The following is a 17,396-nucleotide window of genomic DNA, read 5'->3' as shown; positions in this document are numbered from 1 at the left end:
CAAGGGAAGAATATAAGACAAGGCAAGGAAAGTTGATACTCCTTACACCCCCTTCTCCTATAGTCTCTCAGCCTCCAGTCATTTGCAGCTCAGGGGCTTCCTCAGCATGGTTTCTGTGTATTTAGTAATCACCAACAGACTATGCCACAGTTTTTTTTAAGTCTTTCAACACATGTAAATTTTTTTCGTTCACACTACCCAATGGTAAGGAGGTCCCCAGCTGAACTCTGTGCCACATGGAGCAGCACCACCTTTATTTCATATCTCCCCCCATCAACTTCACTGCCACCTGTCTTCCTGCTTTGGAGGAGTCATGGAGCTATGTGCCTGTGCCTCTCATCCTGCTGCAGACCCCACTTACATCCCCCCTGAGCACCCCTCTTTCCAACTGAAGAGTGCCAGATCACTCTGTCATTCCTAGCATGGGAGCTGAGGAGCTATTTTCACCTTGTTTCCAGGTGACAGAGCGGTCAGATGTCTTGTGGCATATGGAAGCCATTAATTACCTGCACTTGAATATTTATTACTAATAAATATGCGTAAATTTTGAGAATTTACCCTCTTAAATGTTTTCATAATACAAAGACATTATTTTATTTTTATTAGTATCATAATCATATGGTAGAATCATAAAATAGTTTGGGTTGGAAGGGACCTTAAAGATCATTATTACCTCCTAGTTTTGCTGTTCTTATGACTGCCCTGTTGTTGTAGTCTTCCCCCTTTGGTCACAGTCAGGGACAGGACATTGCGCTATGTGGTCTGACCCTGTGTTACCATTCTTGCATAGGATTATGTGTGAATGTGTGTGTACAAATAATTTCCTATGCTACCATTGCTGATCTGAACACGTTTAAAAATAGCAGTCTACCATCTACATATCCTTTACATCAAGAGACAGGCTTCTCTCACTACTTAATTCACACTGAACAACTAGCATTAAGCAGTGCTAGCCTTGTTACCAACACCAAGATGTTTGTCTGGAATTTCTTAACATGAGTGATAATTGAATCTCAGCTGCAGCTTCATGCTAAATAAAATTTTATATTGAAGCGCACTAATTATTAGTTCATGTTACTTTGTAGAGGGAAAGACCTTTAGCCCATTGCACCAAAATGTATATTTATAGTGACATTAGAGGCCTTGGCTAATTCATTAAATGCAAATGAAAAAAGACTCTAACATGATCTGCCTAGATGCAGGAGGAATCATATTGACGAAAGATGAGGAAAGGGCTGAAGTGCTTAATGAATTCTTTGCCTCAGTCTTTTGTAACAGGTCCAGTTATATAGAGGGAATCCAACCCTTTAAGCTAGGGGACAGGGACCAGGAGCAGAATGACCCCCCCACAATCCAGCAGGAGATGGTTAGTGACCTGCTCCACCATACAGATGTGCACAAATCTATGGGGTCAGATGGGATCCGCCCAAGAGTGCTGAAAGCTGGCAGGGGTGCTCACCAAGCCACTTAGCATCATGTATCAGCAGTCCTGGCTGACTGGAGAGGTACCAGCAGATTGGAAATCAGCCAGCGTAACCCCCATATACAAGAAGGGACGGAATATGATCGAGGAAATTACAGGCCTGTTATTCTGACTTCAGTACCAAGGAAGCTGATGGAGCAGATCATCCTAACAACCATTATGTGGTACATGCAGGACAACCAGGTGATCAAGCCCAGTCAGCATGGGTTCATGAAGGGCAGGTCCTGTTTGACTAACCTGATCTCCTTCTATGACAGAGTGATCTGCTTATTGGATGAGGGAAGAGCTATGGATGATGTCTTCCTTGACTGTAACAGGGCCTTTGACACAGTTTCCCACAGCATGCTCCTAGAGAAGCTGGCTGGTCGTGGCTTGGATGCACACAGGCTTTGCTGGGTTAAAAGCTGGTTGCATGGCCGGGTCCAAAGAGCTGTGCTCAGTGGAGCTAAATCCAGTTGGTGGCCGGTCCCGAGGGGTGTTCCCCAGGGCTCAGTGCTGGGGCTGCTCCTGTTTAACATCTTTAGTGATGATTTGGATGAGGGGATGGAGTGCACCCTCAGTAAGTCTGGAGAGGACACTAAGCTGGGTGGGACTGTCGATCTGCTTGAGGACAGGGAGGCTCTGCAGAGGGATCTGGACAGGCTGGATTGATGGGCCAAGGCCAATTGTATGAGTTTCAATAAGGCCACATGTCAGGTCCTGCACTTCAGCCACAACAACCCCCAGCAGAGCTACAGGCCTGGGGAGGAGTGGCTGGAGAGCTGCCCAGCAGAGAGGGACCTGGGGTGCTGACTGACAGCTGGCTGAACATGAGCCAGCAGTGTGCCCAGGTGGCCAAGAAGGCCAATGGCATCCTGGCCTGTATCATGAATAGTGTGACCAGCAGGACCAGGGAGGTGATCCTGCCCCTCTACTTGGCCCTGGTGAGGCTGCACCTTGAGCACCATGTGCAGGTTTGGGTGCCACAGTATAGAAAGGACATTGAGGTGCTGGAGAGGGTGCAGAGAAGGACAGCTAGGCTGATGAGGGGTCTGGAGAACAGGTCTTATGAGGAGAGGCTGAGGGAGCTGGGGCTGTTCAGCCTGGAGAAGAGGAAATTGAGGGGAGACCTCATTGCTCTCTACAACTACCTGAAAGGAGGTTGTGGTGAATTGGGTGTTGGCCTCTCCTCCCTAGTGACTAGTGATAGGACAAGAGGAAATGGGGTCAGGTTGTACCAAGGGAGGTTCAGATGGGATATTAGGAAAAAATTTTTCGTTGAAAGAGTGGTGAGGCATTGGAGCAGGCTGCCCAGGGAGGTGGTGGAGGCACTGTCCCTGGAGGTGTTAAAAAAAAGTGTAGACACGGTGCTTCAGGAAATGGTTTAGTGGTTACAGGAGTGTAGGGCTGACAGTTGGACTTAATGATCTCGAAGATCTTTTCTGACTTTAATGATTCTGTTATTCTATGATTTTATGTAATCCAGTTTTGTACAAGCAAATCAGTGTAGCAAGATTTATTTTGTGTTATGTATGATGTTTCCTGAAGTTTAGACCTAAGGACATTAAATGTTCATAGTTGTTCAGAACTGAAATTTAATTCAAATGCATTTATGTCCTTCTATATTAGCTTATTACTAGTGTTTTTGTTTGAGGAGAGAGTCACTTATTAGAATGTATGGACATTGGCTGCCATTTATTTGGTTTTTAATTTTGGTGCCTGACTCAAAGCACTTTAAAAGGGCCTTCACAGTCAGTGAACACTCAGCACTTTTTCCAGAGGACTGTGATTTGTTTAGCCTGAAAAGGCACTACAGAGAAAACAAAGGCATGAGAAGAGTGAAGCTCATAAAAATAAAATTAAAAGTTACACTAAAGCTCAGAAAAGTCTTCAGAGCTTCCTCCCCTCCTGGCTTGCACTGCAGCTAGAAAGTATGTGATACGATTTTTTTTTTCCTTTTGGACTCTTTATACTTTGCTGTCCAGGGTGGCTTTTAAAAAGATGAGTTTTTCAATATTTATGTTTCTCTTCAAACAGAATGAAGTTCCTGAAGCTAAGAAAGAGGAATCTTTGCTAGATCTGGACTTCGATCCTTTCAAGCCAGATGCTGTATCGACAGGAGTTACTCATTCACCCATGTCTCAGGTATCTCTTTGCTTTGAGGTAGGCAAAGCGAGTGAATGCGAAGTGCTGTGTTTGGTCACAAAGATTTTGCCTTGTGTACTAATGAGCAGTGTCTGAGAAGTCTGATCTTCCTGAAAAGCTTGTCAGCTCTCTATCTTTCCTATTCCGTAGCCCTGTACTTGATAACATACCAGAAGGAGAGGAAATTGTCAGGTGGTAAAATGAGAATGGTTGCTGGTACCTCTGCTTTGACTTCAGCATTCCATTATTTTCCATCTTTAGAATATCTCTTAGTGCCAATGTTATATTTCTCCGATGCCTGGTTTCCCGACAGTTTTTCTGACCTGGCTTTGACTCTTCTTCACGTCTGGAAAGATGCCTCAGGGGACCCAGGTCTCATGGAGTTAGCATGCGATTGCTTTGCTGTGATGGAATTTATGTACCAACCAGGGCATATAATCTGAGTGATTTTGCTTTTAAATCTATTTTAGACCTAACCTCAAGGAAAATGGGAGGATGGAGTATGATGTTTCCTTGCAGGATGTTGTGTTAAAGAATTCTGCATTCTATGTTAATACTTGCCATGGTAGTTTCTTGCAGGAATATGAAGAAGAGAAGAAAAGGGAAAAAAAAAAGGCTGATATATCAAGTTGCTGATTTACATTGACTTGCCATAGGGCACCTGCTATTTTAAGACCCAAAACTTGTCCTAGCTACCAGTAGGGCTGATAGTAAAATAGGGAAGTCTTCCTGGTCAGCAGAGCTGGAGCTCTGTCTTATACACGGAGACCGAAACTATATTAACACACTGTTAGCAAAATTTTTATGCATATGGCTGTCACTAACCTGGCTTGTACTGTAAGACATGAGAGGGCTTATCAGCTGTTCAGGAATGCAGCACTGGGAAAGGGGTGAGAAGACAAGAAGCTTTAATGCTGAAACGGTCCTGTGCTGTTCTCTTCTTCAGTTAATGAATTTGGTGTGCAGCCCTAGTTAAATAATGAGATCTGTAGTGATCTCTGATGGGTCATGCACTGTTAGAACAACCGTGTATTGTCAGCACTCTGAACATTAGCTGAAATTTCTCCTTGTGGTTTGCTAGGATGAGTGTTTATAGCAGAGGCTTTGTGCATCTTTCATGTTAATTTTCTTGCTCCCTCCAAACAGGAAGGGGAAGAAAATTCCTTGACATTCAGTATGACAGAAAACACAAGCTGTGACTTTGCTAACTCTACACTATCAGCTTGTCTTGTAATGTTGATTAGAGCAGTGGGATCATTAAACCAAAGACATTTAACTTTTGTGAGAGAGCAAGTTTGTCCTGACATCATATTGTAGAGAGTGTGGAAGCATTTAATGGAAAAGAGTTGCTTTAGATTGAGCTGTGTCATGAAATAAAGGATGTAATTCAGGATAGAAAAGTACATTGTATTTTTTCATCTAGGTGTGTAGGAAGTATTCACTGAGCACCTTCAGTCTCTCCTTTCCTTTCACCTTTCCTTCCAACAGATATGTGTGAGGAGGGATGGTCCACATCCACAGGAGTGTGTGGCTAAGTTAGAGCACCATGGTTTTAGAAGAGGGGAATAGCTGCTGTCTGGGTCTCAGTCTTACTGGATGTGGCAGGTTCATCGCTATGGCAGACTGAAATTGCTGGTTGCAGTCTTTAAAGACACTTTTCAGGGAGATGAAGAAGAGATTTTTAAGTGGTCTTTGCATATGTGTATGTTTTTTGCCTCAGTCATGGACATTTTCCCTTCAGCAAATTGTGCTGAAGTAGTGATTTGAAGACACGCCATGGTGCCTCAGGAGGCCTGGCATGTCTTCTCTATTGATCATTTAATTGATAACCTCCCTCCACTGCTCTCATGAGATCACAGTAAGTGGGCTCCAGTCTGCCCTTCCTTACTCGCTTTTCTGTTCCTATGACTTCTTCAGAAGTGGCCTTTCTAAATGTGCCTAGCCTTCATCTCTGTTAGCTGTGCTTTGTTAAACTTTTTCCTCAGTACGTTCCTTCCGCCCTTATGCTCAAAGCCTCATCAGTAATGAAAGGAAAAAAATGAAAAATTAGCAATCTTTCCTTCCACAGAAGTCTGTAGGACATCTAGAATCTGCACCAGTTAGCACTATAAGTAGAGACTAATCATTTTTCCTTAAAGCTTGAATGTTCTGCTAATAGTGTTACAGCAGAGTAAGCAGGTACACTTGTGAATTACATCCACTGAAGAAACACATACCTGGACTTAAAATTTAAATGATTGAGAAATGGATGTTGATGTTCATTTGCTGTAAATCTGAGTAGTGAGTTACTACTGTGTCTTTTGTTCCTGAAAGGAGGAGTTGTTCAAAGACCATTGTGTCCTTATAAAGTAAGAAGCAGGCAAGAAAAGAAGCTAAATGCAGCAGTCCTTTCTCTCAAGCAAATGTTATGTGTCATGTGAATATCTCAGGAATAGTTTTGCATTTTACTTTACTAGTGGTTTTACGTTTAGTTTTTCATAGACGTGGGTGTGCATATAGTAGGTATGTTTTGAAGCATCTCAGACAGCTTTTAGGATCATCTAGTAGAGATCTTTTTCATGTAATGGGTTATTAATATTTGGCATGAAGTTTGCTGCTTTTCTTTCATCTGTCCTTTCAGCTTTTCTGCTGAGAGGTCACTAACATTTATTACTTAACAGACTGGACAAAAAAATATCGGTCAACTTTCTTGTTTTCTTTCCCAAAAAGCATGCCATTTTCCTTCCTGGTGTCAGAGATACAAGAAAACCCACTTGTTCTCAGTGGATAGGTGGATCCTTTTTTTAACTGGCTAAAAAAATCTGACCTGTATAAGCTCTTTAAAGCTTCTACCTTACAGAGACTCCTGTAGCTCTTAAAAGTTGTTCAGTCACCAGCTCAGAATCTGGCTGTTACTCAAGTGTACAGCAGTATGATCTCACTGGAAATCAATGACTGCTTTAAGTGGGGAGATGTCACAATTTCTCACATACTGCCCATCCCATTTAACCAAAAAGCCAGTTATGCAGATACGTATCCATACATGTGCATAAACACATGCAGTAATATATAAAATATACATGTATTACGAATATGCATATAAGTTCTCTCTTGTTAGTTAATGGACATACTTATGTAGCGTGTTGAAAATACAGGATAGAAACAGTATTTCGCTAAAGCCTCTTTTTTCCTCCTCCTTTTTTCAGACATTGCCATGGGATCTATGGACGGTAAGCCCTGACATTTATCCTTGCTAACTGGGGTACTTCTGTGGCTCTGATTTTGTTACACCCTGAACTCAGTTTTAAAATGTTTTTACCAAAAGCCAAGAAAAAGAATTTACAGACCATGACAAACACTTTGAAATGTATGAAGGCACTGGGGATCATTTGAAAAACTCGGCAGCAAAAAGAATCTGTTGCTTGGCCCACAAAACCAAAAGTATGTCAGAAATCTAGGCTAATAAGATTCAGAATCATTATAGCAAAGTGTGTGTTGTTTTTATTCTCATGCTCGAGTTACAGGTATTAGGGGGCAGGAATGGATACTAGTCACCTGTTTTAGTTATCTGAACGTGTAGTTCCTCAGGGCCTTAACCCAATGGACAACCATATTCTTAAAATTCAGAAGTGAAGAGAGAATTTAACTTGTCTTTGTGGGCATACAGTGAGCTGGAGTTATTTACAAAAGAAGCTACTGCTTTAGGAAACCGCATGAATCCTTCCTCTTTCCTCCTGATACCAAATCAGATACAATGATCTGCAGGGAGAAAACAACTCAATTTCATGAACTTTCTTTTGACCTTTTGTCACGGACATAGCTGGGTTGACTTGGTGTGGAGCCTGGTATGCTTTTTACCTTTTGCAGCTTTGGCCAGCACAGAAATGTGGATGCTTCTTGTGCAATCAGATTTGCAGCACTGTTTTATGAATACATAGCGTGCATGATACATATCAAATGCTCATCTTTTTCTACTGGGAAAGGTTAAAAAAGCCTGAAAAAGCAGTCACGTCTGTAGACTAGATAAAATTTCAAGGCTGCCAATATCTAAACGAGCTTAAAAAAAACCAGAAATGCTTTGAATGTATTGCTCTAAACTTACATTAGATAGTCTTATCAATGTGTTCCTTTCACACAGATTTATTTATATCTTGTTAACATTACACATGTAATCTGTATTACAATTATTTTCCTCTTTGCTGTCATACATTAAAAAAGAAGAGTAAGTGAGCTAACTGTTTTGAAATGAGGGATAGTCAACTTTTTACTGAGTTTCTCATAATAATAAGTGTAGTGCAGAGTAGTTGTTGCTCATTCATGCAGGATTTTATCTGTTCCATATGGCAGAACAGATAGCTGGCTTTGTGACTTGATGCCTTACTCTGTGTGGATGTAAATGCATCTGCATGGCCCAGGGTGATGGAGAATCGGAGCTGGATGCTCAGGGCCCTCAGCAGCAATGCTGTAGTGTCAATGCAAGTAAGCCCTGATGCCACTTGGGTTGCTTCTTTCCTTGTTCGCTGTCTTGCAGAGCAACCTCCCTTTTCAACTGAGATGCAATAGAGTACCTGCAATAACATGTCAGTGGCTGTCAGAGGAAAGCAAGATGTGATAAATATTCATTGTACATGTAGAACTTATTTTATAATGTAATGCAGAGGCAAGAAGTGTGGCTTGTATTCAGGGGCCTGGGATGATAAGCCTTCAGTGGAGTGGCAGGAGAGGACCTGTTGTTCCTTTCCCCGGCTAGTTTGGTAACTGCTGCTTGTTTGAGAACTGCTAGTTAGTGAAGTGCTGCTGTGGCAAAGTATGTCATATTCTTACTTTCTGTGTTTTCTATGTATGATTTTCTTCTACACAGACAAGCAGCGAATTGGTGCAGCCGGTAAGCAAACCTCCCTCTAACGTTGCAGCCAACCTAGAGATGTGCTTTAATCAGTGTGGTGTAAGATGTAGTTTTCTGGTTTTGTCTATCAGTGCTGCTCTTTTACATTGCAATCTACTGCCTCCAAATGTTGCAAACCACATAGCTTTTTTCCTGAAACTGCTTAATTTAGTCACTTTCGTTCTTTAAATTAAAATTGCTCTAGTAAAATATGAATTTTGTGTTTTCTCATCAAGTCCGCCTTTATCTTTTTCATCTTGTGTTTTTTCTTTGCTTTTCTGTCTGCTTAAAGCCTGATTCTTCAAAAAGTCTTTCCCTGTGTAACCTGGTCATGGAGGAAACCCCAAACAGTGGGTCATCAGAAGATACTAACAGATCTCAAACTGATCTAGGTTCACTCAACTGGGGCCTAGATGTTAGCACACCCAGTGTCAGCCAGGAAATTGCTGCGGGCGGTTCTTTGCTTTTCCCTGGGGCAGAGCAAACCTCGAGCGAATCCACGGGTACTCTGCCTGCTAGTGTTTGGCCTGCTGTAGGTGAGCAGGAGGATGCTGCACCAGGGTCAGCTTCTGTAAACGAAAACCAGAGGACTTCACTGGACGACCAGTTGGATGCCAAAAATATCCCATGGGAAGATGTGGTGACCAGTCAGCCTTTAGAGAACTTAACAAGTTTTGAGACACCCATCCTGGGAACTGATAGCTTGTTGGATGAACCTCTCCCATGTGATGTGCAAAAGGCAGAGGAAGAGCAGGAGGAAGAAGAGTGGGCAGGTGTCAAGCCAAGTGAAAAGGTAGAGACCAGAGCTGTTAACTACAAGGAGGTAGAAGGTATAGAGAGACTGGAAGAGCAAGGTTGCGAAACAAAAAGAGACAGTGAGGCAGAACTTCATGAGGGTTTAGCAAAATCAGATCTTGAAAATTTAGTCAGCACAGAGGTAGAAAATGTATATGATTTGGAAGATAATGATGGGGGTTCTGGGAGAACTTGTGGTGCTAAGATACAAAACCTTGGGGAAGAAGAATTCAAAGGGGTCACTATCATTGATGAGGCAGATGGAGAAATACCATTGTTGAGCACAGGGCTGGAAGTTGGGGACAGAATAGTAGTGGACAACTGTAAAACTATAGAAAACACTGGCAGTGAACCTGAGAGAGTCTTTGATATCTGGGATCAGGACCATGAAAGGACATTTGAGGATGGCTTAGAACAAACTGACAGTGGTGCTGGAGAGAGTACATCCATGGAGTGTATAAATACGACGGCATATGTTGACCTAGATGTAGCTGACCACACAGAAAAGGACCCTACAAATACTGGAAATGTTCTGTGTGATGCTGATTTTTTCAGTGCAGAAGAGTCTGGTCAAGGAACCGAAGACAATAGCATCAGCCTCCTCCCAAATGGTAGTGCTGCTGCTGAAAAAGCATGGCCATTGCTGCTCGAGACAGCTGATGCTGCTAGCACAAGCTGTGCTAATCCTTGGCTAGGTAATGCAGAAGACCAAATGACAGGTAGGGCAGAAGCAGCAGTGGCTGAAGAGCATCCTAGTAGCAGTGGTGTTCCTGATGCCTTCGAAACAGACCCCTGGCTGGCAAACTGGGATCCGACAGTTAATAATGATTCCTGGGGGTTTTCTAATCTGCCAGATAGCCAAGCCAATGGACTGGATAATTGGCCCTTTTTCCCCAAGCAACAAGACTCTGAAGAAGGTAACATGGAAAATGTTTGGTTAGGCATTAGTACTAAATGGTCTACACAAGACCTAGGAGGAACTGATAACAGCTGGGGAGAAGTAGGTGCGACCACAGGCAATAAAAGTCAGGAGGCACCTGTAAAACAAGGCTTGCCTGGGGAGCAGGCAGCCATTAGCAATCCCGGACCCAGCAAGGAGATAGATAGACCCTTGACTCTGTTTCAAATGGGAAATTCCAGAAATGCTAGCACCGAGAGTTCAACTAGTCCTAAAGACAATGAAACCAACAACTCAGATTTATCTGAAGATGAAATTGCTAACCGGAGATATGGATTGTTGTACCAGGAAATTGAGGCTGATAAAGAAGAGGTACCTACCCCAGTGTGTAGCCTAGTCTAGACAAAGAGTTCCCTAGGCCATGCATAACCTTGTCGTTTAAAAACAATCCGTTTGTGTGTTTCCCACTGCCCCTCCTGAGCCCTTGCTATTCTTTTTTTGAAAAACTGCCATGCAACTGCTCATAGTGTGGTGCCCTTCAGCCGTGTAATGAAGCAGGCTGGCAAAAATGCATTTCAGAACAGTGAATGAAGCTTTGAACTGTGAAGGCATGCTGTGCCTCACACGTGTTGTGTTTCATATGTGTAACTTTAAATGCACCTTGTCTTTTTTTTTTGCTGTTATTATTCTTTTGTAAAACACTTCTGTTACTCTGCTTTTTCATTTTATTTTTGGTGTTTTCTTTAAGCCTGTGACACCTGCTATCAAATAGCACTGTCATCAGATTTCTTGCTGCCTTACCCTTCTTTTTTTTTATTATTCTTTATTTATTTTAATGTTTGGTCTATTTTTATTTTACAATTAACATTGTTTTGACTGGTGTTCTGATTTAGTAAACAAATTATAATTTTTTTCTGATCTTCACTTCCACTTAGGCATCCAGCACAGCATTTAATGGATTTGCCCAGGTAAGAAATAAACATGGTTTTAGAGTAATTTATTTTCTGTGCTCTTAGAAAGGGATTAGGACTGGCTGTACGATTTCAGGAAATCTGTTCTACAGACAAGCTGCACAACAATGTCATACAAACTCAAATCCAAGCCTTGTGTGTTCTCAGAAATTATTTCTAGATGTTGCTAGAATAATTATAATATTCTTGTATTCTTGTCCTGACTGAATTTAATAGCAAAAATCTGACTACCTTTTGTGGGATTGATTTTCTTCTCCAAAAACAACTGGTTTAGCTTTTCCATTGTGCTGTTTTGTGAGTTTTTCTCACAATCCTGTAAAGCCTGGTTTCCTCAGTCACGTACTTTCAGTGACTGTGTGTACATATCATGTATATTTTTTCTGCCTTTTTTTTTTTTTTTTTCCCCCATTTAGGATATATTTCAATCTGAAAGTTAAATTATGTTGTGGGGTGGTGGGCCTAACACAACAACTAAGAAGCAGCCACGTGGCTGCTCACTTTCCCCCTCCCCACGCTCCTCCTCCACACATCTTGTGGGATGGGGAGGGCAAAGGCCAACTAGAAGCTCATGGGATGAGAGAAAGCACATGTAAAAAAGATGGAGTTTCACAACTTGGAAGTACATTGTGCCTGAAACAAAGTCCTTGCAAGTCGCATGTATTTAATGAAGGGTTTTTTACTGCCTTTAATAACTTCATACAGTTAAGAAGCATAGACTATATAACTGAAAAAGGAATGTCTTTAATATTAGTAGTGCTTAATCAATAATTATTATTCCTATTCACATTATCTATTTCTCATCTTATTCTATGTGAATTTACTTGTGACTACCTTAATAAACCCTTAAGAAAATCAAGGCTTTGATAGATACCTGTAGTCATCCAGTTTCAAATATTTTTGCTTCATTGTTTTTCATGTCTGTATCTAGGATACCTCTGCATTTACAGTGCAACCAAATGAGAATGTGACAGAGCCTTTGGTAAGTGGTGGCTTTTGCCTCCTTTTTAAATGCCTTATAAAAAATAGCAACAGTTTTCCTTTGTGCAAGGATATTTTCTCCTTTTTCCGCATCCTCCCTGGAAGAGTTGGTGGGTGGTATCATTGTAGTTGTAAATCTTTACTCACTGAAACAGTCTTTCACAAGGATAGTAGAGAGAAAAATAAAAGAAAATCAAGGTATTCTAAGATATATTTACTTTTCAAAGGTGTAGTCAAACATTTTGTTGATTTATTGCAGTTAAGAAATGCAAGAGTGAATACTATGCTCTAGTGTACAGGTAACAGTACATGATGGCTGTTTAAATATCTCCAGTATTGCTGTAGTTTTATCCACTCCCCACATATTAGTAGGAGGCACAGTTCACTTCTAAGAGGATAATCCTTTTGGAAGTGATCATCCTTGGGTAGTATCTAAGTTTCTCTTACAGTCTTTGGTTAGCCTGGAGTAAGGATGTAGAATAGCAGGGTGATACTCAGTAGTATTTTATGTGGCTTTTGTAGAATGATTGTGTTTGTAATGGTTACCAAATATGGTGAGAGTATTTTTACTTGTAGCTGAAATGTGGTAAATAGTCTGAAGGCTGTTTCTCCACAAGTGACTTGAAGCACATCAGTGCAGTCTGCATTATAATGTTACCTGTGACTTTAAGCCTAAAAGTTTCTTCCATTGTTAAACCTCAGAAACTCATTAGTCACCTTAACTGGGATAAATCTACTTTGTGTCTCTCATTTTGGTCCTATTTCTGGTTCATGAAATTCCCTGGAGCTAGCATTAACACACTGCACACAGTGATTTCAGGAGGGCATGGTATATTATAAGGACTGTTCTTTATGCTTTGCCAAATCCTGAAGGTCTTGCTTAAGCAGACTTCTCTGTACGTTGTTAAAAATCAGTCTGCTTATGAAATAGGTGAAAAAACATAGTGAAAGGGTACGGATTTTTTTCCTGAAAAGCATCAAGGAGAAGATTTTATTCTCTTTAAGAATTTCATGGAAGCTGCCTCTTCATCACAGGAGACCTGCAATCCAGCTGCCTGTTATCAACTGCAGAGCAGCTAAATAGTTTTTCAGCTTCGTATTATGCTGAGCAATTTGCTCATGGCAAATTAATCTGCTGGGGTTATTTTATCTGGTTGAGTCAGCCATCGTTATAAATGGAATATGCTGAGCACAGCTTGCAGCTTTCCCCTTGTATGCTCCTGTATTTGCAAAGTAATGTCTCCATCAGAGATGGCACTTCTGCTGTGAGCTATTTTGCCACAGGACTGAATGTGTTGCAGGGCTGATGATGTTTGCTAAATCCTCTTGCTAAAAAACAAGCTTAAGCCAGAACCTAAAAGGGTGGAAATCCCAATAGTGGGTTGATAAATGGGTGTCTGGTAGGTGATTGAGAGCTCAAGAAGGAATGTATTTTAGTAAGAAACCAGGGATGATTTTCACACTGACAGAATTCAAGCAGCCAGCGGTTGCCCTTGTGCATATAAAAGCCATTTGAATCTCTTCTAGTTGCTTCTTACCTTGGCTGGAGAAGGGACTATGTTGTCTGAGAACAGAGAGAACTAGAAAACAGGGGATGGGATAATTTTTGAAACTCATATTTGAAGCCCAGGGATGGTACACACAGGTGCCAGTTTCAGCTCCTGGGCTTGCCATCAGTTTCCAGAGCATACCTGAGCAAACTGAGTGCCTTCTCCCCATCTCCATCACCCCTTTCTGTAGCTCAGGAAGCTGATGCTTTCTTTCCTTGTGAGGGAGAGATGTAGGCCTGGCTCAGTTTACATGTAGAATATTGAGGATTAAAATGACCTTTAGATGCTGTAAGGCCAGGCACGGTTTCCATTCCTCTCCCCCTGCCCTACTATCATGTGCTTCTCAACAATTTTTCCGCTGTCTACTTAAAAATCAATAAAACAAAAGACTGAGGGTGAAGAAGCTCCACCTGGGGAACCCAAGGTCGAGGAAACCCCTGCTGCTGTGGAAAAAGAGGCTGTCCCTGCTGAGCCTGCTGAGCCAGTAGAGCAGGCTGTGGTGAGTGACCGGTCCACCATACAACCTCCCGGGCTTCATCCAAGCCATCTTTTGACATAGTGAATGTGCTTCCTGCATTTTTAGCCATCCTTTCCATCATCACCATCCATCCATGGCTGGCTTCCCCAGCACCTTCTGTGTCACAGCATGCCTCTCCAGCATGCATCCTCCACTCAGCCCTAGAATGTCATTCCTCTTATATTTGGCATTTTAGACTGAAGTTCAGCTGGTTGATTGTGATTTCACAGATTGATTGATTCCAGATGAACTTCAGAAGGGGAAAGACTTGATGCCATTTTTAAAATTACCATATTACCAGTTTTGTCATTTCATTTCAAGCTGAGCTGTAAGCTCTAAGCCATCTTGTGTGGTCCTTGCTAGAGTATGAAATTACCAGAAAAAAAGTTATTGTAACATAAATGTCTACAAGTCTCATGGTCTTAGAAGCCAGCCATGAGCTGAAGAGGCAACTCAAAGTACCAGTTTGGAGATCTTTACATATCAGCATTCAGGAAATAGTGGAAGGAGAAGAAGAAATGACAACTCTGCAAAAAGAACAAAGCAGGGCACCCAGTATCACCACAAATCAAGAGGTAGTCTGAGATTGTAGGCATGGGGTTTTTCTGCTTAACTAGCTTTCCTTTTTATAACCTGTATCTCAGTGAATATCCTTTTTATTCAGTTGAGGTTCCTCTTCTACACACTACTGTCAGAAGGTCTTGGTGATGGGTGACAAACACAGGCTAGGAAACCATGGAGAAAAATTGATCTGGTTTTGTAGGCCAACAGTTTTCATGGTTTCCTCAAGACAGTGCCATGTTCAAAGCTCCACAGAAGCCAGTGAAAGCTGTAGAGCTCTGGTTTCTTACTACTGAGCACAGTTTAGTGCCATAAGGGTTGAACAGACAAGGTTCAGCTTGCTGAACTGCTCTTGGCCTTGGCTGAGTTCCAGTATCCTCATCTGCTGAGCAGAGATGGTGATAACAAATTAATAGCAAAATTAGGTGTTTTTCAGTGAGCTTTTGATACACTGCCACACAGAAAGCATTATTAAGCTGGTGCAGATGCAAATTAGCTGAAGAAAGTGGAATTAACTTGCATCTATAGGTGTGACAGGCAGAGCATTGACAGAAGACCTATCAGATATGCAGCTACTGTGGCATCTTGTGGGTCTGTCTCTGGAGCTGATCTTGTTTAACCTTTTTATTGATGGCGATGGCTCAGAAGCTACAAGTCTAATGGTGACATTTATCAATTACTCCAGGTAGGTAATGTCGTTAACTTATAGGGACAGAAGTAGGTCCACAAGCTCTACCTGCCAAGGACAGACTGGTTATCTGCTGGCCATGTTAGACCCATGCAAGAGCCACGTGTGGTACTAAGCAAAATATCTTCAGCAGGAGGAACAGAGTGCTAGAGTTGGTGTGCAAGGCTCTGGAGTACAAACATAGTTTGTTAAAGACCTTCTTAAAGATGAATTGATGAGTTTTCCCTGGGTTGTTCCAGCTGTCCATACCATGGGATTAAAAAGTGGTATCCAACACAGATAATGCAAAGAAGCAAGCTGAACTTTAGCTGTAGCAACTGCCTAATTCATTCTTCCCTTGCTCCCATCTTTCTAAGTGGAAAAAAAATTATTGTGGAAGGAAAGACAGGCAGTGCTGTGGGGGCTCTTCTGGAGGACTTTGGGGGAAAGAGAAGATAATTCCTGTCTCTGTCCAGCCCTTCCATGCACTCCTAGCAGCACTGAAGCTATGGAGGGAAGTAGGCCCAGTGTGTTCCCTAGAACTATGTTTAGGGTTTAATTCTGATTACACTTGCATGAATTTTGAGTATTTATTTATTTATTTTATTATTCACTTTTGTTTGATTCCATGGTATGATCTGGAGCAAATGACATCACCAAATGAAGAAACCCCATGGTCTGTAGGGACCAGGCTATCCCCCCACCTGTGTGTTTTCTTTTCAGTTGATATAAATAACAGTAATAACTTGTCATCTCTATAATGAAGCAAAGAATGAAATTGCCTTTCTGAGGCACATATTTTTTGTCAAACTCTTGTCCAGAATGCCTCACATCTATTCAGATTAAATTTGGTAGTTTGGAATAAAGAGGGAGGGAGGAAAGGTGAAGAGAGGAGGGATGGGAAATCAGTCATTGGTCTGGAGCTCTCCTCTTCCCGTGAGTGAAAGGCAGGGAATAATGTAGAAGAACATGTATCAGTGAAGCTGAAAAGGTTGTTTCTAGATGGTTTTATCTTGATTATCTGTAAGATATTACAGATTATCTTGATTATCTGTAAGAAAAAAAAGGTAAAATAACTTCCCAATTTTTTTTGAAAGGAAGCCAGCTCCTTTTGCCTCACAGTAAGACAAAGCAATGTACTGAAGCCTGTTGCACGTCTTAAGCACTAACTAAATGACAGACTGTGGCTGCAGCACCACACATCTGCTTGTCACCTGACATGACCTTTTCAGATGATGCATTTTGCTGCCTGACTGTCTATGAGGACTTCTGAGCCCAGGGTCTGTCAGCAGCTGCTCTAGCTGAGGCACAGGGCTGCAGAGCTGTTGGGAGAAAGGCAAAGAGAAAGCCAGTGGAAGAGACAGGAAATTTAAGAGCGATTCAGGAGGAAGACCACAGGCATTAAATAGAAGTTTAACAGCTTTGAGTAGGTTTGTAGTTGTTTTTTGCTTGCTTTTTGAATATGAAGTTGTCCTTGGTCATTTGAGAAAATAAGCTAAAAGCATTGATTTTAAAAATGTCTGAATTTGAATCATTCTGCGTTTGGCTCTGAGGGGTTGTTATTTTGAGAAGCGCTTTACAGGACTTGTGAAGAAGAATTTTTAAGGTTAGGATTAATGACAAATATGATCAAAGCTAAGGAAAAGTACACTGAGTTGCAAAAGATGAAAGCATGTAATTTCTCAACAGCACATCTGCATTCGATTGCTTTATGAATGACAGTTTACTTCAAAAGTGGAGACATAAAATATTGAGAGACACTTCCTTAATGGGAATCTTTTTATCGAGTTTAGTAACTTCCAGTTTTGAGTAACAGCCACTGATCAATTTAATTTTTCAGCAATAAGTTTCCTGTCACATCCCATTAATCCAGAAAATAAAAGGCCTACATTCTTCATTGTTGGAGGTTATTAAAAAGACTTTGCATGGACTTCTGCACACCAATTCCCTATTTCCATAGCATCTCCAAAGGCAGCTGTAAAATCCAA

At 41.5% G+C, this 17,396-nt stretch overlaps 1 protein-coding gene across 1 annotated transcript in view; it reads left to right on the top strand.

Moving 5' to 3' along the window:
* AMPH (amphiphysin) overlaps positions 1-17,396 on the top strand; it is a 113,729-nt gene that overhangs the window by 82,218 nt on the left and 14,115 nt on the right. The window contains exons 12-17 of the mRNA XM_051610713.1: positions 3,500-3,607; positions 6,793-6,816; positions 8,448-8,471; positions 11,100-11,132; positions 12,064-12,114; positions 14,052-14,162. Coding sequence (XP_051466673.1) covers positions 3,500-3,607; positions 6,793-6,816; positions 8,448-8,471; positions 11,100-11,132; positions 12,064-12,114; positions 14,052-14,162 — 351 coding nt within the window. The remainder of the gene's footprint in view (positions 1-3,499; positions 3,608-6,792; positions 6,817-8,447; positions 8,472-11,099; positions 11,133-12,063; positions 12,115-14,051; positions 14,163-17,396) is intronic.

This window comes from Apus apus, chromosome 2 (assembly GCF_020740795.1).
Source record: "Apus apus isolate bApuApu2 chromosome 2, bApuApu2.pri.cur, whole genome shotgun sequence".
In the NCBI taxonomy this organism is placed as follows: domain Eukaryota; kingdom Metazoa; phylum Chordata; class Aves; order Apodiformes; family Apodidae; genus Apus; species Apus apus.
Note: the sequence above shows the minus strand (reverse complement) of the source record. Positions and strands in the feature narration are given on the sequence as shown.